Source organism: Bombus pyrosoma, linkage group LG4 (assembly GCF_014825855.1).
Source record: "Bombus pyrosoma isolate SC7728 linkage group LG4, ASM1482585v1, whole genome shotgun sequence".
NCBI classification, from domain to species: Eukaryota; Metazoa; Arthropoda; class Insecta; order Hymenoptera; family Apidae; genus Bombus; species Bombus pyrosoma.
Window position 1 is genome coordinate 5108790 of NC_057773.1, and position 20768 is coordinate 5129557.

At 36.3% G+C, this 20768-nt stretch overlaps 1 protein-coding gene across 6 annotated transcripts in view; it reads left to right on the forward strand.

The window, feature by feature from the left end:
- Positions 1-20768, forward strand: part of LOC122566557 — a 44382-nt gene that overhangs the window by 14324 nt on the left and 9290 nt on the right. For 3 of the 6 annotated variants that reach the window (XM_043723994.1, XM_043723991.1, XM_043723995.1), the window contains exons 2-16: positions 743-925; positions 4100-4240; positions 5785-5820; positions 6901-7083; positions 7417-7560; positions 7943-8125; positions 8229-8360; positions 8916-9230; positions 9346-9528; positions 9939-10070; positions 10189-10503; positions 10918-11247; positions 11612-11932; positions 12400-12582; positions 13378-13428. In XM_043723994.1, coding sequence (XP_043579929.1) covers positions 743-925; positions 4100-4240; positions 5785-5820; positions 6901-7083; positions 7417-7560; positions 7943-8125; positions 8229-8360; positions 8916-9230; positions 9346-9528; positions 9939-10070; positions 10189-10503; positions 10918-11247; positions 11612-11932; positions 12400-12582; positions 13378-13428 — 2832 coding nt within the window. The remainder of the gene's footprint in view (positions 1-742; positions 926-4099; positions 4241-5784; positions 5821-6900; positions 7084-7416; positions 7561-7942; positions 8126-8228; positions 8361-8915; positions 9231-9345; positions 9529-9938; positions 10071-10188; positions 10504-10917; positions 11248-11611; positions 11933-12399; positions 12583-13377; positions 13429-20768) is intronic. The other 3 variants (XM_043723993.1, XM_043723996.1, XM_043723992.1) reach the window with 2 other exon arrangements.

Below are 20768 nucleotides of genomic sequence, written 5' to 3' on the forward strand. Positions count from 1 at the left end.
CTGCGACGACGAGCAGAACGAATCAGAGCCGGCCAAGAACGCTTGGAACTGGCAAGCCAACGCACGGCGATAAGCATAAAACTTGCGCGCGAAGGATTAATTTTCCTTCTTCTGTAACACAAGGCCACTACCCAAGGTCTCGTACTGTCCGCAGGCAAATGATCGTTAACCTCCTGAACACCTGCCTCCTACCAACCCACTTCTGACGCCATTCGAACATTGTCGAGACGATTTTCTGGTGAAATTATTTTCACCTGTCGATGTTGCTTCGAAGAGAGTGAAATGGTACACGTTTTATCAGGCTAATTTCTTTGCAGATGGTGAATCGGATGGCTTCAATGCTATTTGAGCTATTTAAATGTATGAAAGAAGTTCATAAATATTCGATCTTTGCAAATTGGAAACCTAGCCATTCGGGTGACCTCTGAACTTTCTAATAAAGGTTTCGATGATTCTTCATTTATAGGAAGATACGATATAGGTGTTTTTAAATAAATATATGCATATGATAAAAAGTACATTGTTCAAGGTAAACAATGAACCTTCGAGCGATCTCCAAATCGCAAGTGTAATGTCTCAACTTTCCATTCAACGACCCATATCTTAATTGTTTATCTCTCGGAAAAAAGATTCTTCGTGTGAAAATAAATATTATGTAGTTTTACGATAAACGAGGGATGTTCGAGTGAAGCCTACAAAATACCAGTCGAATTAAGACTAAGTAGATACAATTGTCTTTCAGATGCGAGAAGTTGCTTAACATGCGACAAGGTGCTGGCCGAACTGGAGAAGATTGACGACGACACCGACCACTTCGGGGTAGACTTCGTCAAGATCAACGATAAACGGCTGGCCAAGCAATATGGCATCAAAAACTTCCCAGCCCTCACATATTTCCGCGAGAGAGAACCGATCATCTATGAAGGTTAGATCTTTAATCAACAATTTATACGTTTTCCATATAAAACATTAAATTATTTAAGAAATAATGAAAAAAAAAATGAAAAACGGAAGCCCCTTTTACAAGATGTTCACGCGTACAACGAACAAAAGCGGATAGTAATGATTCCTAATGGCTGAAAGTTCGCCAAACTTTTATTGGAATCCGGCCGCGATCTCGGTAACCTTGCCAGGTATGAGAAACAAGGTTCGAGACTCGCCGCAGTATAGTACTTGACCCAGAATCCGCAGAACAATCGTCGGGGTTCTCGAATTTTCGCGATTTTAACATTCTGTGTGGTTCCAGTAGAACAAACCCGCTATAGTCAGACGTCGACGTCCTATTTTACTGCCTACTCTTTCTTCGCTTTAAATTTAGATTTCTACCGATTCTAGCCCATTCTTTATTGTCATTATAGTAATATTCCAACAAATACTAAAAGTTACTAATATAATGCTACTTCCAAAAGAATTCATATGAAAAGTACTACAAAAATATAAAGAAAAGTAGAAAGAGCTCATTCTACTATTTCTATCCTCTTGCTCTTTTAATCTAAATTTTTACCAATTCTAGACAACAATTCCTCGTGCTATAATATTAAAATATACTAAATACTATAGTAACTTCTTAAGTGTAACATTTATAATACTAAAATACCATATATAATGCTATATATATAGACAATTCTATGGAACTATATTTCCACATTTCCACAATCACACCTCTGCAATAATATCAGAATTCTGTAACAATAAACTAGAAATAGGAATCAAGAAATAACGATCGCAGTTGCATTAAGTTCGCAATGAATCAGATTTTCGCGAAGTCGAGTAGTGAAACATTGCACTGGTCAGACCACCTTCGTGATCTGGCACTAATCCCACGCGTTGGTATTTGGTGAGGTTAGCCTTTGTAGAACGGCGACGGCCGTGTGCTCGACTTTTGTTCGACATAACCACCCCCTACACGATGCGAAAACCGCTGATGTTGGTTCGCAGAGATCGCCGGCTGGGAACGCGATTCCGGCTGGCCGCTGACACGAGAACAGCCGGCTAAGAGAAATTAATAGGATACAACAAGGAATGCGCGTGTTACGTAACCAACCCGATTACAACGTCGGCGCGTACTGTGACTCGCGGTTTCATTGGGCCGCTCGTTTTCTCAAAATCGGTTCGAACGTCATTACAAATTGGTCAATTGAAATTTGTCGCAGGATATGATTCTCTTCTGGAGATATTGCTAAGAATTCGGATCGAATAGAAGCGAGAAATCGGTTTCAACTACACGATCATAATTGTATCAGGAAATTTTGTCGCACAGAATGATTCCGAAAATATTATTAGGGGATGATACGAACGTTACATCTTTGATGTAAAATTGATTTTTCATAGAGACACGGCTTGTAGGGTCTTATGTTAATTCTTATGGTAATTAAGGAGTTTAGTTACCAGGCATGATGTTGATGATTTTTATTAGAGACTTTCAGCGAAATTTTCTAACACTTTTGTATATTTCTTGTAATGTCATGTGTTATGAGTCATACATTGCGTAATGCATATATTATACATTCAGTGAGTTGTTATTATAATTGCATATGTACGCTGTAATCTATAAGTCTTCAAGCATTCGGTACATTTAGGATGGAAATAAATAGCTGTTGTTCTACTATGTTATAGTGGATAGGCCGAGCTGTAACTTTCTATAATTACTCGCATCGAGTTTATTACGAAAATGACGCGTTCAAGTTTAAAACATTTTATTTTGTGCAGTATGATATACTTTATTTTATGTAATTTTTTCTTCTATGGAATAATATTATGTTCTTCACTGGACGATATATTCTTCATTCTATAACAGCGTCGATACTTGTTGATACATTTGTATAATACGTCTGATTAGGCAACACATTCTTCACACGCATCATCATACATTCTTACGAATCACTACGAACACAAATGTAAGAAAGTAACAAAATTTCCATCGACTAGAAATAATACGAATAAGTCTAGAAAAGACGATATTCATCCGAGGTCAGGAGAGAACTTAAAAATCGAACAACTATCTGCTTGAAACTCAATATTCTGCGACTACACGAGACATCCGATCGATGAAACAGACCGAAACTAAATTATTCGACGAAGAACGATATTCATCGGAGGTGAGAATGAAGCGGGTCACATTAATGAAATCGGAGGAAGAAGCTCGGAAATTGAACGCGGTTGGACAAGAAACACGAAAGCGGACCAAAGGACAGGTGTGATCATCAATCGTGCTACATTGTGATCAACAAAACCCGCATTTGGCAACGCAACCTTGTAGATTTATTAAGTAGATGCGCGAAATATAACTCGGCCGTCCTCTTCGAAATAAAACAAGATTGGGGAAAAAAAGAGGACCTCGATAGAATTAGCTTTCACCCGGAACCGTTTCGGCTTGATTTTACCTTCGATGATGTAACGACAAGTTGCATCTATTTCCATTGTGGCTAGTGCAACAGATACTATTTTCGACGTTACCAGATGGTAAATAGAAGCGACAGGAAGTCACGATCGAAGATACATGTTATGAACCGATTTATTCTACGCGTAGAAGCCGCGTAGAATTGGTACAGTGTCAATTGATTTGTGCAACGGACGTCTTAAGTAACTCTTTTGTTTTGCGAATGAAATGTATAGCTGTGGAACTGATTTTGCAATAAATCAATCACGTTATTTAAACCTGTCCTTTTGAAATATTATCGCGTAGAATTCTATTTACGATTCGAAACTATCCGAGATGGAAAAGTAATTTTCTAGATCTAATTGTAAGAGACCTCTATAGAGATGAACTTTTTGCACCAGAGAGTCCTCCATTTAGAATTTTAATAATTGAAAGTGATAAAAGAGAATTTTTCTGTATTAGAGATTTCATTCTCCTATTTAAATCTTTGGCAAAAAAAAAAAAACAATTTGGTAACGATAAAAGAAATAATTCTTCTATGTTAGAGATCTTAGTAAGAGAAGAAATGAATGAAAATGAATGAAATCAAAAATAAATTTTCTCTCTTAAAAGAAGATATACATTCTATGTAGATCATTGACGATTGCAGAGAATACGAAATAAATTTTCTACATTATAAGTTTGCACAAATTTCCTTCGTCATTCGTTCCACTTTTTCAGGTGACTTGATGGACGAAGAAAATGTGTTAGATTTCTTAACGAGCTTAGAAGCGATGGATCTACCAGATCGTATCGAGGAAGTGAACGCAATGATCTTAGAGAAGATCGTCGAGGAAACGGACTTCGTGGCAGTCCTATTCTGTGAGTTCTTTTTCCCTCGTAACTCCAACATGGTCTTCTGTCAAAAAAAATCATCTTTCTCTCTCTCTCTCTTTCTGTCTCCCTTGAAAGCAACTTTACATATGTTTCCCTTTCATCAGGAAGAATGTAGAGGAATCATAAAATCATCTCGAAGGTAAAACGAATCAAATATATTTTTTCAGTCTGCATAAACTTCTGTACAAAAATAATAAAAATACCACCGGAAATATTCTGATTTCAGCCATGTAAATAATTCATTATCGAATTACGTGCTCAGATATATATGTAAATATGTGTATATCGATATAAACAACTCGTGTACATAATATGCAATATTTTTTCTTATTATTATTTTATTGTCTGACTAATACGTGCGCAGACGCTCTGTCAGTGTATGATTACGATTAACAGAGCTTTCATCAGTGTCCAAGCAGCTGAGAAGCTCGGTCGCATTAACATGTCACGTCTCAAGCCAATTTCTTTGGTTTTATTTTCACTGATATTAACGAGAAGCGAGTTTTTTTTTCAATGCAATGACACCGTTTCGTGATATCGAAATATCATTACAGCGTTACTTTGTAGATACGTTTTTTACCTCATCACGATGTTGCGGGCCACCGTACATTTCCTCTCCCGCCTTAACGCTCTCTTTAGCTTTGAATACGAAGAAGGATTTTTACATATCGTATAACAAATTTTTTTTCCAAGTTTTGTAAAAAAAATTATACAAATTCCTCTCTATATAAATATCTTTACGTTTTCTTGGAACGTTGTACAAATGCGCGATAAAGATATTTCTTCGCCCAAAAGAGCGCTATGAATGTTCTTCTTTGTTTTTTCTTTTTTTTTTAACAAAGAAAAATATTTCACGTATCGCATAATCATTCCGTTCCCTCGAAACGTTGTAGAAATGAGAGATCAAAATTTTTATTTGTCTTCTAAGAAGAACTTCGTAGCTGTTCTCTGTTTATTTCATCGAAAAATTTTCTTTTGTTTTGTTTTGTTTTCTCAAAATTCTGCAGAACATCGCCATTAAAATTTTCCTTCGTTGAAGAGAGCATTGTGTGAACGTTCCTCTTTTATTGCATTGTAAAGAAAAATATCTTACGTGTCGAATAACAACCTCTTTTTCCCTCGAAACATTGAAAAAATGTACAATTACGACCTTTTATTCGTTCAAAGAAGCATTATGAATACCTGTATATCGTGAACAAAATTTTTCTTCGTTGAAAAGAGCGCAGCGAAAATTCTCCTTTTATACTACCGACTACCATCGATCCTTTGTCAGTATTCGTCTTTCTCCTATTCGTCTGTAAAACTTTGTCCGTTGTGGTATAATTAACGCATCGCAAAGTTGAATGAATTAATTGGATTTCAAATGCAAGAAGCGTAGAGGATGGGACGCAAAAGAAAACTAACTTTGTACTTTTATGCTTCGATGAGGATTTCCGATAATTCGTTCCACTTTGCGATCCGATCACTTACAACATACTTGTAAATAATACATATATGTGAAACGTTCTTGTGTGTGTTGATATCGATAGGTCCGGATACGCAACGATGTGCTGGCGCCGGTTCTAGTAAGTACACATTTCAATGAAATCACTGCTATGGATGTCGCACAGCTTTCTTTTCGAATGCTTGTATATACACCGTGATGAATCAATTAAAACGTTTGAGAAGAAAAGAAATATCTTCTTTGGTTCTTAATGATTGACGATTTAACATCGATTCATTTGAAATTAAGTTTCAAACGTTCGTATAAATATTAATACTTTTCATCGATGGATGATGGTAGAATGATTTAATACAATATAATGCAGAATATTGTGCTAAATTTATCTGAGATAATTCTTTTCACTGTAGGTAAGTGTGATATCCCCACAGCGAAATTCTTTTTCTTTGGCTCTTAAGGGTCAAGATTTTTGTGTAATAAATATAATAATAAAGCGTATTCTGTATTATGAAGTAAACACTTTGTATTCTTCTTAAACGTATTGGTTCATCACTAACGCTTGACTATATGTTCCCATATACGTTTTCATTCCTCCAATATACATACTTAACCAACTTTCAAGTAACACCGAAGAACTGCATTACTTTCAGCGATTATTTGTCTACCTATTCACTTTAATAAGAAGAATTGAAAGCCTAGAGGGATAATGGCGACAGAGAAACACAAGTAAAGACCATAACGTGATGAAGAATGTAGATATATTTCTTAAATTCGAAAAACTATACTTTCTAGATTACAAATCAAATGAAATATATGTTCAGTTTACTAATTTGTGCACTTAAAAATGGTCACGATTTGAATGTTAGAACATGTATCATTTTGCATCCCTCCTGCCCCCCTAGAATAGAAGGAATGCGTATGATGACTAAGAGAAATCTTGTATACTAATTCCCCCACAAAATCCTTGCGTTATGAAGAAGTACATGACATAGAATAATTTTTATTCTTAAGAATTGCAAAATATTCCTATAAATTATCGTTTGACTTTTATCAAGTTTCTATTAAATTCGAAACAAGGAAATGTAAGAGGAAACCTGATTTAACCCGATTTGACCCAGAAACTACCCGACTCTATCTTCCATATGTAATAGCCGGAAGAGCCACGAAACCTGAATAACATTGTCCTTTATTTTAAATGGGACAGACAAGCCTGACTGCAAAAAGTGTCTCAAGGCCCTTCAAGAGTTGGAGAATATCGACGACGAGGCCGATCAGTTGGGGATCGGTTTCGTGAAGATCGCGGACGAACAGCTCGCCGACGAGTATAATTTAGGTCCTCTTCCGGTTCTGGTTTACTACAGGCACCAGATTCCTATAATTTACGAGCGTAAGCATTGACGACTTTAAAACAAGCAAAAGTAAAAATATTTGTGAAACGTTTCAATTTCTAAACAATTGAAAAAACGTGTTTTAATCATTTTCTTACCCTGAACAATACGATACTGAAATTGTTAAAATAATTTGCATAGCTGAATCACTAAATCAAGTTAGATTTGATTGAGTTGAAAAATTCTTCGTAATTACATTTTCTTGTATAATACAAAGAATATATTAATATAACTTTACTAATATTAGGACGGTCGATGCTATCATATATGTAACTGAAAAAAATAAATCTTGATAATTTACTTGCCATGATATTAATCAAAAATTTGTACAGACGAACTTAGCAAAGAGGAAGACGTGTTGGAGTGGCTGGTGGCGAACAAAAGCACAGGAGATGAAGAGGACGTAATCGAGGATGTAACTGCGAAGACTCTGCAAACCTTGATCGGAAATATCGATAACCTAGTCGTTTTATTCTGTATGTAACTTTTTATTCGTCTTTTATGCTCCATGCTATAATAATCTGCAGTAATATCAGTTCTAAACTACAACTATTTATGCAAATTCATATTATTGTAAACGCAACTAAAAAAATTAAATTTCAGCAAAGATTTATTTCACCTATTAAATATTACAGACGCATATGTACTTTTAATTTAAATATAGATATTTTATATATTTTTACATACTTACGCCTTTTATACATTTATACAATCTTACACGTATGTTCATATGTTCATTCTGTGCATTATTGTATGAGTTGTATCTTCGAATTTCTCACAAATGCATAAAGATCTGTTATCTAGTAATCATTTCTTTTTGTTACACCGATACTATCTGTTATCCTGTAAATCTTTTAGACGACCACGGTGACGAAGATTCGATGCAGGTGCTGAACGAGCTGGAGAAGATCGATGACGACTGCGATAAGCACGGGATCCAGTTCGTGAAAATTGACGACGACAAGGCTGCGAAGGATTTTGGCATCGATTCTCTCCCAGCGATCGTGTATTTCGAAAAGCAAATCCCGAATCTTTACGATGGTGGGTAGGTGGGTGGAGCAATTGGGCAAACCGACGAGGACGAAAGAAAAGAGAACTGGATGTATGATTACGAATGAAATGAAATGAAATTGAATGATCGTAGGGGATGTCGAGAATGAAGATGAAATTCTGGAGTGGTTGCTGTCGCAATTGGAGAAGGACGAGATCGAGGATGTCACCGACGAAATGTTGGATCGTCTGATCAAGGATGGAAAAACCCTTGCCGTGCTGTTTTGTAAGATTTTTCATTCGCACAGAATCCATTGATTAACTCTGCTACATGTCTTAAATTAATTTTCTTATTCAATTGTACCTTTCTGTCATTTACGCTTGGGAATAATATGAAATAGATTACGAGATTTCTTCGAATTTCCAACTTTTCTACAGTTTGGATGTTTTATATTAAAATTCTTCTCAAAGCACTGCAGGTCTTTCTTTTTAATTAATTATTGACGATTGCATGAACCACTATAGTAAGTTATTACAGGCTCGGTTGAAATCATAAGTTTCATTTGTTAAAGTAAAAGTGAAATTGAGAAAACAAAAATTCTAGGACTATAGCAGAGTTAAGTTGTAAAAAGTGATTTAAATATCCAGAATAAATGTTGAATTGATTAAAAATTAATTATTTCATAACGGAACTTAGTAATACTCTTGCATGCCTTTTGTTTGAAAATCAATTTTGTTTACGATAGAATTAAAATAAAATAAACTAATTTATAAAATGAATTTTCTCTATAATAAATCGAACAACGACGTTTTACTAATTACAATTGCAAATTATCCTTAGACGACAACAACGACCGGAAATCCCAAAAGATTCTCAATGAACTGGAGAACATCGACGACGAGTGTGATCAGATTGGGGTGATCTTCGTGAAGATCGACAACCTAGAGGAAGCAAAGGAGTACGGTATCGAAAAAATTCCCAGCCTGCTGTACTTCGAAAAGGGAATACCAACGTTGTACGAGGGAAATCTAGAGGATGAAGAGAAGGTTCTAAAGTGGTTGGAGAATCAACAAAAAACCGATCAGATCGAAGACATCACAGATGAAGTGCTCGATATGATCATCGAGAAGATGCCTCACGTAGCCGTCCTCTTTTGTCAGTGATTAATTTCTTTTTTATTTGAAGATTTATTTACACACATTATATAAAATAGATATTTATATGAAATATGATTTTATGCATTGAATTTATTGCGGCATTCCTTTAACAGATGACAAGGATCAAAAGAAGAGCCAGAAAATCCTTGGTGAATTGGAGAACATCGATGATGACTGTGATCAGCACAATATAGCATTCGTGAAAATTTCTGATCTGGAGGAAGCTAAGGAATACGGCATCGAGTCTCTGCCTACACTGGTATTCTTTGAGAAAAGAATACCACACGTGTACGAAGGTACTTCGAAAATTTTTATACGTTTCCTAAAATTTTTCAAATTTTATATGAGTTGAAGTAAAAGTTATCGCGTCCTTTGTAAAGATTCTCGCAGCTTTGTATAAATTTAAGTAAAAAATTCCTTATCATCTTTGAGAAATCCGAAAAAGCGAATGAGAAGAGAGGTAGAAGCTTCGTGAAGTTTCAAAGAAAGGAATAAAAATGAACTTAAAAATCTAGCCCATCTATCAAATAAAAATTATATCCCCCGTAAAAAAAAGCACTGTATAATATAGAACATGTCAGATGAAATAAAAATTACACATACGTAGCTCCTTGAAGCACCCTCATTTATAATCATAGGCAATCTCATACTCTAGATTAGATAAAGACTAAAAAAAATTGCAACAAATGGTATTTGAATTTTGCAGGCGATCTGATGAACGAGGATCAGCTGCTCGGATGGCTACTGCATCAAAAGAAGCACTCGGAGATACCGGAGGTGACCGACGAGATGATGGACAAGCTGATTGAGACCTCGCCGTACTTGGCAGTCCTGTTTTGTAAGCGATCGATTCGTCTTTCTACCTCCTTTTAACATTCTTCCACTGTTACCGGTTAGGTAGGTGCTGTTGGTCGATCGCGAGCGAAAACGAGACACGAATTGATTCCTTTCCGTAGACGATAAAGACGACAAGCAGGACATACGTATCCTGAACGAGTTGGAGAACATCGACGACGAGTTGGAGAAGGAAGGAATCGTTATCATTCGTATGGACAACGATGCTGAGGCGAAGGAGTACGGTATCGATCACCTTCCGACTCTGGTCTACTTCGAGAACAAGATCCCGGCTCTCTACGAAGGAGATTTATTGAACGAGGACGAAGTTCTTGAGTGGCTGATCGAACAAAAGAACACTGCTACCATCGAGGAAGTCACTGATGAAATACTGGTCGATTTAATCGAAGAACACGAATACGTCGTCGCGTTCTTTAGTAAGTATACTCCTTCACTTCGTTAGTTTATGTTCGTCACGAAAACACAGTTTAAGTTTTAAATGAAGTATAAGTTGAATATAATTAGGTGAAATACATGTAATTTTCATAATATAGGTCTTAAATATATTTCTTCGACTTTGTTACGAAAAAGTATAAATGTATCTTTTCTCGAGTTTGTCTCGACTTATCACGAATATCTTATCTTTGTTTCGAAAATTATCAAGTATCGTATAGAATTCCTTTTCATTATATTACAAATAGAATAAAAGAAAAATGTGAAGTGAATAAAAATGATGGTAAATTCGCATGTTATGAATTATTTTCAATATATGTATCTTTATTTTTAAATCTTATTTTGGTATCTAAACTACCTGTGCAACATCTAATAATAAAAATTCTTTTATTCATTAGGTGGGGATTGCGAGGATGGTGACGAGTGTGAGAAAATCCTCAAAGAGCTCGAAAATATCGACGACGAGCTGGACGAAACTGGAATCATCTTCGTCACTACAGAAGACACAGGATTCGCGAAGAAACAAGGAATCAAGAATTTCCCTACGCTGGCTTTTTTCAGGAACAAGGAGCCTTTGATCTATAAGGGCGATATCGAGGATGAGGACGAGGTTCTTTCGTGGATCACCGATGAAGATACTCTTGAAATCCCAGGGAAGATTGAAGAAGTGAATGCCAAGATGTTGGAGAATATTCTTGAGGAGAACGATTATATCGTTGTTTTCTTTTGTTAGTATTATTACTTTTTGAGAATTTATAAATATAATATTTAATATTATATTTAACAATCGGTAAACCAGAAAATTATTAAATAATTTCTCGGAATTCAAATTGTACGATTCCACTTTTTATGTCAAATTTGTTACCTAGGCATGTGATTATTACTGTGATTAGAAATTAATTTTTATATGTTCATTGATCGTAATCAAATGGCATAAATAATCACGGAAATACTTAATAAATAATTCAAGACAAATGTTTAAAAATATTTAAATCATTTTTCTCTATTCTTTAATTTATGGAGTTGATCGATATAGCTTCTGAACGACCAAAATAAAAAATATCTTGTCTACACTAATGTTTTCCATTCCAGATAAGGAAGGAGACAAGAAGAGCCAGAAGATCCTCCAAGAGCTCGAGAATATCGACGACGAGTGCGAAGAAAAGGATATCGACTTTGTAAAGATCTCAGACGAAGGAATTGAAAAGGAATACGATCTTCCTAGTCTACCAGCATTGGCGTTCTACAGACATAAATTTCGTCAGGTTTATTCAGGTGATATGATGCACGAAGAAGCAATTTTAGAGTGGATATTAGAACTTCGAAGTCAGGCACCGGATGTGATCGAGAACGTCGATCGGAAGACACTACAGGTGCTGATCAACGACGTTGAACATCTCGCTGTATTCTTTTGTAAGTCTGTTATAATGAATACTTTTATATTCTATACATTCTCAACAAATCTTTTTCTATAAATCTTTTAACTCTCAACTGATATCGTCAAGTTAGAACATTACTTCATTAGGATTATTTATTTTCACTTCATACTTTTTATTTACTAAAATAATTCGCATTTAGTTTTATTTAGTGTTCTATGTTTTATATTCAGATTTATTAATAACGTGAATAAGTTTTCATATTTGTTGATAACAGCATTTATAGCTATATATTATAAAATATAGAAGGTCAAATAGAACTATAATTCATAACATTCTAAAATTAAGAATTACAATTCAAATTGTTATGTTTGCTTATGACCCAACAATACTAGTTGATGGTTAATTAAATAAAATTAACAGATTGTAGATAACAGTAATCTAAGAAGTTACATTTCCTAAAGTAAAGTATCTTTTAGAAAATAAGATATTTCTTTTAAACAGACGATGATAAATGCGAAATGTGCCCGGAAATACTCGCAGAACTAGAGACCATCGATGATGACACTGACAAGCACGGTATACAATTTGTTAAGTCGAACGACGCGAAATTAGCTGCCGAAATTGGCGTCTTCTCGTTTCCGGCGCTCGTTTATTACGAAACTGGGGTGCCCATCATGTACGACGGTAAGTCTCGACTGCTTAATCCTTGGCTTGTTCAATCGCGATCAAGACCCGCACTCCCTTAGTTCGATCGTCTTTGTTTTTTCTTTTTTTTTTCAGTGGTTATTTTTTATATTTCTTTTTGTTTGTTAATATCGTTGAAACAAAGACACGACGAAATTTCTGCTTTACATTCCTCGTAGACATTCCTCTTTGATCTGCATTGTTGTTCTTTCATTGAACTCTCAAGAAAATTTCGATCAATTGTAATTGGATCATACGATGAAAAATCAGTTTCAGATTTTATTCGTGGCTAAGGTTGAGAAACTAGATCGTGAAAACCCGGTAAATCAATTCCAAGGAAATTGATTCATCGCACAGTAAATATAGTTTTCATTTGAAACAAATTACCAAACGCTTGAATATCAGAGAAAGATAGATAGTACAATAGTATTTTCTAAAATTTATACATCTTTTGCCTCAAATAGTTATCCTTAATTATTAATTAAATTAGAATATTCGTTATCATCACTTGGAAATAGAATTAAAAATGGAGAAAATAATAAGGAATTTCTTTTTGGTACTCAAACAACTTTCAAAGTAATATTTGCAATGATACAGACACTTTCGATAAAGATCACGTTAAATTACAAAAAGTAAAAGGAAGAACAACTGATTCTATCCATCCCACAAAGTACCCCACGACCAAAAACCTGGCGACCCCTTCAAAACTATTTTAACCCCCTGCAACCGAACAAATGAAATCTCGGTACACCAAGTGACTGAGCTGATCCTGATATGCGTGTGTGCCTTTTGTAGGTAATCTTAAGAACGAGGAGAGAGTTCTGGAATGGCTAATCGAACAGAAAAGTAAGGAGATTTCTAGGATGATGATTATTATTACTGGTGTACTGTTCTTTGTGACGTTAATCTCGGTCGTGACCATACCACCGGGCTACGAGTACAATACTCGCGCCGTGGTGATCACCCCGATCACTCTGCCACAATCACAATCCCCATAACCGCGTGTTAAGAAAGAACAACTATGATAATTTGCGTTTGCAGTTTCTTTCTACGTGTAATAATAACGCTTAAAGTGCTTAAAGTGTATGGTTTTTTCGACTTTTTTCTTTTAAACTGATCGATATTATTTCGATCAAGGAAAATAGGGGTTATTTATTGATAAAAAATTAAAAATTATTAGTCGTTACATACGAACTAATAATTATTATATAGAGATATTTGAGGTTTAATTAAATTTAATTGATGAGTTGTTCTTTAAGCGATAAGGGCTTAAAAGATTGGAAGAGGATCGGCGGTGTATGGACAATGAAAGAAAAATTGATTGCTCGGTTTTGAGAAGAACAAGAACGAAAAAAGAAAGATCTCACAAAGCTCGGTGAAAAAGATTTTTTAAAAATGATGATGTCGATTCATGATATAGCTTCTAACGCGCGCGCAAGATCGCTCTGACCAACTGACCCGTTCACAATGCATTTAAAAGCCACACCCGTACAATGCGAACTTCCACTTTTTCTTTTGCCTCCACTTTTTACTCTCTGTCTCTTTTTCTATCTTAATGATTATCTTAAGTATCTGTTTTTATGACACGTTTATTTATTTATTTTATTCGTCACTATTCTCCATTACTACTCCCTCTATCACGTAACCAGCATACAGCAATTTATACACATCAATCGCTCCACAGCAGTTTAGACATTTGTCTCGGCGAGAGCGCAACTTTTTCGATGAAAAGATGGGAACAGATCGTATAACTACTATTAATATGTAATATTCAGTATTATAATATATAATATAATATATAATATATAATATGTAATATTCAGAAGAAATGAGAATTGATCGAGGTCTCTTTTGTTTAAAAACTTACGAACACGCGATATCTAACCGTTTTGTGATGCAAGATCTTTCTTTCACCGCGTTTCCATTGAACTGTTTTGTCGTTAATCGATCAATAAATATCTAAGAAAATATCAAAAGCTGAATAATAACATTCGCCTTGCACTTTCGTGGCTAAGACACTATCAAGAGAAAATCAATCTTTCATTTTATTTTCTTTCGATAATTGATGCGATATTAACCTCTAATTTAAAAAGAAGATCGCTAGCGACGAAACAGTGTAAGAAGAAAAGAAAAGAAAAATCGAAGGAACTTCCATGAATGCACACAATGATACACGCGAACATGCAGATTGTTGCCTTCGTTCGTACGAAGTATACTACTACTAAATGTATGTTATGTCGCGATCATCCATGTCGGAAACGATATCGATAACAAATTCGTACGTGTTCATTGTTATAATATACACGTAAATAACGTGATTCATTTTAAGTCGTTAAACGCATGCAATCCCTTGGACCGAGAGGCCGTATCGATCACAAAAAACGTAGGTACACGCTCTCATTTCCGGCCGCGCAGAATATTATCGATGGCCCTGTTAATACGCAGGTGATGATGATGATGATGATAGTGATAATGATGATGATGATGATGATGATAATGATGATGATGACGATGATGATGATGACGACGACGATGATGATGATGACGATGACGACGATGATGATGATAGTGATGATGATGATGATGATGACGACGATGACGATGAAGACGAAGACGAAGACGACGACGACGACGACGACGATGACGATAACGACGATGATGAAGATGATGATAACGAAGATGAAGAGAAAAATAAGAAATTAAACAAAGCTCTGAAGAAAATCTTGGACAAAGGTAAAGGTAGGACGACAACCGTGGAGGCCGAAGAGGATTTCACGTGAGAGATCAAAGTGTGACGGGCTTTGCGCTGCGCGATATAAAGAATCACAAAATAAAAAAGCAAATAATATACCATATACAATGATATCCCTGCAGAAAACAGAACGTAGAGATACATGTATATATATTTACCATCTAGAGCGATTCGGGTTGGCCATAACAAATAATTTAAAATGAAAGACTTAATTGATTGAAGACGTGGCCGTCTGCTCGGCGTTTACAGTCGAGCCAGTGGCCGTAGGGCGTACCTGCATGTAAATTAAAATTCTTCTATTTCTTTATATATTTTTTTTTCATTCTTTCGTTCCCTTAACTCTATCAGCCTGAATCCCTTCTCCCTCTTATTTTCTGCTCTCCACCGTCTAGAAGTCTTGAATTTCCCTCATTTGCATGCCACCCTTGTGACATCCCTTTTGTCGATGGAGCTACGTGACCAAACACAATGACCATTTGGAAAATTTTTATCGTACGATCCTACTGTAAATCGCTGTTTCGTTCGTATAATGATTTGTAATTAGTAGATAGATTACATGCACTTATCGATACGGCTTTCTTCGTTGGTATTAAACTTAGATTTTATCTATCTATGTTTCATTTTCTTCTTTTTTTTTATAGAGGTAAGTAAAGTTGTTGTCGTTGGTTGTTAGAATAATGGTACCGTAGCTCCAGAAGACCTCGATCGCACTTTTACAACCCAACAAATGAAATAACAACAAATTTCTCCAAAGCGAGCCGATGGTTCCTGTTGTAGTTGACAGCTGTCGTCTGCAGCGAGCTCCGAGTCGAAGAGATTCGGACTGGCCTCCGCTTGAAAGAGCGGGGAAATAAAAAAATAACGCGGAAGGGGTTCATTCGGAATATCTCACGACCGATAAATATCGGCGGTGAAGCATGCCAATAATTCCATTGCTCGCGGAATTTCAGTAACTTCAAAAGCAGAAAACTCCGATTCGCACGTGTAGATACTTCGGAATCGGATAAAAACATGCATAGACTAATTGGAAACTCAACATAGAAACTTTATACGAGTAATCTAAAATTTATAAAAAAAAAGTATTTGGCGATACGATTCAATAAACTCAATATGATTAAAATTCAAATAATTTGAAAATCATACGAGAATCATGTCAAAGTATGTAAAAATCATCTTTTCTTCCCATTTAGGATTTTATTCTTTTTTATAATTCGATAAAGATTTAAGTGGAGGCTGGTTCACGCTAAAATGACTGCCATAAAAGAGTCGTCGACTCGCCGCGAGATATTTTCGTCTGTGAGAAACATGCACGTTTGGCTTTTGCTGCGCAATTGGGGTTGGAGTGACACGTTCTCTTTGCACTAGTCACTAATCTCTTTGTTTCTCTCTCTTTATTTTCTCTTCACATCTTCTTCTTTTTTTCTTTAATTTTTCAACCCACCCCATCCGTATTAACTCGTGAGGAGACGAATCAATCAGCCGTAGGCTAGCCAATTTTCTTACCAACTTTTGCTCTCTTTTTTGCCACATCTTTGTCTGGAATCAATCTCTCTGTATCTGACTCGTTGTATATTTGCTTACTGCAGGCGACGGCTGTTTCTACATCGGCATGGGAGGTAAAAGCGCGAAACCCAAGATTCCCTCCTATCAGCCCTACCAGTGCTGTCCTGCCAAGGTCGCCCACGGCACAAAAGTCGCCAAAGTCACAAAAGTCGGCCCGGTGACCAAGGACAAGGGCAAAGTGCATGAGAGGTCCGAAAAGCTGGCGTTGCCCGGCCTGAAGCCGATTAACAAGCTCACCGCAAAGGACAGCAGAAAAACTGCCACGGTGTCATCGGGGGTTAGCAAATCGAGCGACCACAAGGCCAAGAAGGGATTCTTCGGAAGCGGTAAATATCTCAACTGGCTGTGGTAATCGCGGAGTTAAATCATTGCCCATACACATCCAGAATCTGATTCAAAGTGACTCAAATCGAATCAACGTTCTTCACGGAAGATTAGATTTTGATTTAATAAACATGATAATACATGAGGAATTATTTTGAGGAAGAAAAGGAACATAGGGTGTTCTACGTAATTGGGCAAAGCTAGTTTTCCAAGCAAGGTAGAAGATAGAGATACATTTCACGATGCAAGATGAAGTATGTCCAATCTGAATGTAGAGGCGTTTCAAGAACTTCGAAGTTACCCCTATTTTTTTTTTTTAATTGAACTGCATATTATCTTGTACACCACGCGAATTTTTGTTCCCTGCAAAAAAATATTAAGTCACACGATTTTATATTTTCACTTTGTTAATAAAACAACTAAGTTTGATAATGAAGTAAATGAAGCTACGCAAAAAACTTTTACAAATTGTGAACTATTTGATTATCTTATTGGACAAAAAATTACGCAATCGTAAAAGACAAGTTTATAATGCGCAACTGGTCAGTTTACTAACGTCATCGGCTAGTAAATTATTGTACCTACAAGTAGACGGTTCTGGTCGTGCATCACCCTAAATTATTTAACTCTACCCCATGAACGTTTTTCTACTTTCCATTCCTCAAAGCTACAAGATTGGTCCAGTTGTGTGGAACACCCTGTGTACGTAATTCGTATTATGAGTGAACTACGAAGCTAAAGGAAATCAGTGTCCACGTGGAGAGTGGGCAGTGATTTAATTGGCAACGTAGGAAACATATAGTAGAGGGTATTAGATAATAGAAAAACGAAGTGACAGCCGATCTGTATGAAGACGGGGGCTGGAAAGAAACGTTGAGTGAGAAAAGGGCCGGCTGACGAAACGTCTTCGTATCTGGAATACAGGTGTGTCGCGCGGTCCATGAAGAGAATCACGAGCCGCAAGTTCTGGACAAGCAAGACGATCCAAGAAACGTGCCTAGGAAAGCCGGTGGGCTGGCTCCTCGGATTCCTCGAATCGTCGGGATAACAGTTTCGCGAGAGTCTCTAGCCTTCTAACACAAGTTCGATCGAACATCTTGTAAACGTTCTAGAGCGTCCGCGCACCGGATATAATATACGTAACTATTAAAACGATTCAACCGCGACGGAGCTATAATTTACAATCAATTTTTAGAGGATGATCCTAGAAGGATTTTCTAGAAGTTCATTCCGTAACGTGTTTAATTTACAAATGGATCGTTGAGAAATATTTTTTGATTAAATTTGTTTCATATGTTAGATACGTTTGAATTTTACCGAGGTGATTCGAGAATTATAATTATAGCTCCGTCGAAATATCTACCAGATCCTTTCCTGCTTCCTACTACATTGTGTATGTCTGTCCAAGAACCTTGTAATCGTTGATCGAATCCGTAATAATAGGAATAAATAAGGGTTGTTCACACGTCGCGACTCGCCGAACTGTATATATACATAGTCGGCTTTGAAGAAACAAAAATGAAAAAAAAAAAGAAAAGAAAAAGTAAATGTACCCCGGTAATGAAGAATGTAACTAAGCTAGGTAATCTATAAACGAAATTGTACGGGAAAAATATGCCGCGATGAGAAAGGATCGTGAGGATACAGTTTTTCTACGTCTCACTGAGAGTTGGGTCGGGGGTTGTGGCCTGTTGCAGTTGTGGCCGGGCTTCCGTACATCATGAAAGTCTAAAGAAGGAGCAGAAGGAAGCACGAGGTGGAGATGAAGGACGAAATTGGATCAGAGAGTAAGAGACAGTAACCGATGAATCGAAGGGAAAAGGAAGATAAAAAGGGAGAAGAAGGAAAGAAGAGAAACTAGAAGAGAAGAAGAAACGAAGATACGGTTGAAGAAATATAGATTGTAAAAAAGAAACGAATGTTTCGTTCGTTGAACAAACTTGTTCCTGAAACATGTTTATCGTCATTTTGATTCGTCATCGATATATCGAAGTATCATCATCATCGACGTAATCATCTGTCTCCCCTACGCTCATCGTCACGAACAAAATATTTTAAAATTTCGTCGCGTACCTATAAATCGGCATCGATCATCGAAAAAATCATGCGCCCTTACCTTCATTTAACATATCTGTAACCCCCGAGACACTCTCCTATATTTTTCACAAAAACATATAGCCAAGCACTCACGTGTAAATTTTTCGTAACTAAACCTTTCGTAAAAACGAAAGAAAAAAGAACTGCGAATATAAACCAGCGAACTCGAACAACATCATCGTCACGCTCAATTCTTGATAATAAGCGTTCTTAAATCATATCAAAAAACTCAACAACAAAGCGCACACGCCTCTCGAGAAACATAAGACTTGTTCAGTCTACGAGGCGATTTTTAGTAGTCGATTTTAAAAAAAAAAAGAAGGAAGGATTTATGTGTATATATGTAATATACATATATAAATAAGAAATCCATATGCATTTCTCGCGCGAACAGAGAAAATCTCGATGCCCGCGTGCGCGTGAATCAAAGAATGCGTTCTAATCAAATAATGGCCGAAATCGGCCATACACTTCGATCGTCCTGCCATAAATTAGTCTTGCGTATCATTGTTCTATTGTTATATCGTCGCGACGACACGATACCGCCGTCCCATTGCATTTTTGATCGGTAACGCTCGCGGAAGAACGGGGTAGGACTTCTTTTTTCTTGGTCGCGAAACGATCGATCGAACGAACGATCGTCGACGATCGAATAGAAGATGTGGCTGTTCGCTCTTGCCGAACGTTTCGTAGTGTTCTACCTAGATCTCGCGGTATAGGTTGTAGCGACGAACACTTTCTCGTTTCGTTTATTATCTTCTCTCATTGGTTTTAATCCTGGAACCTGAAGACGCTTTAGCGATTATTAATTAATATTGTCGCTAATGCAGTTATCGTTCAGTCTTCATTTAATCCTTTCATAATTCACGTTGATAGATGAAAATTCATCGCACAATCTCTTTTGAAGGCGTCATGGTTCGATTCCAGGATTAAAACGAATTATTCTTAACTATATAATTCCTTAATCAATCAGCAGATCTCTCAAGAGTATGTTTATGTCAAGTGCTACGCGAGCGACATAGGTTTGTAGCAACTTGATGATCATGACAATCGTATATTGATCTGGAATAAACGACTGCTTGATCCACCATTCGATTTTTCTTAATCTCATTTCAGATACTCGAGATTAAGCTTACTTCTTATCTCGTTTCAGATTCTGCGCCTACGCAAACCTACGCAGTTAGGGTCTGCCAATCGAATTTACAAAATATTCGTGATTTTTCTTTTTCTTTTTTGGGGCCGCATCCCCTATTTTCCTCTCATTCTCGTTCCTTTTCTTTCTTATAATTTACACTCGTACATACACGCGCGATACGATATCTCGAGTTTGTACATACGTATCATAAATTTTATTATCATATCATAAAACATATGGAAATCACGCGGAAAAACATGATAAGTTTATTTCTGGAGATTTTTTATTAACTGATAACATATTGTATTTTACGAT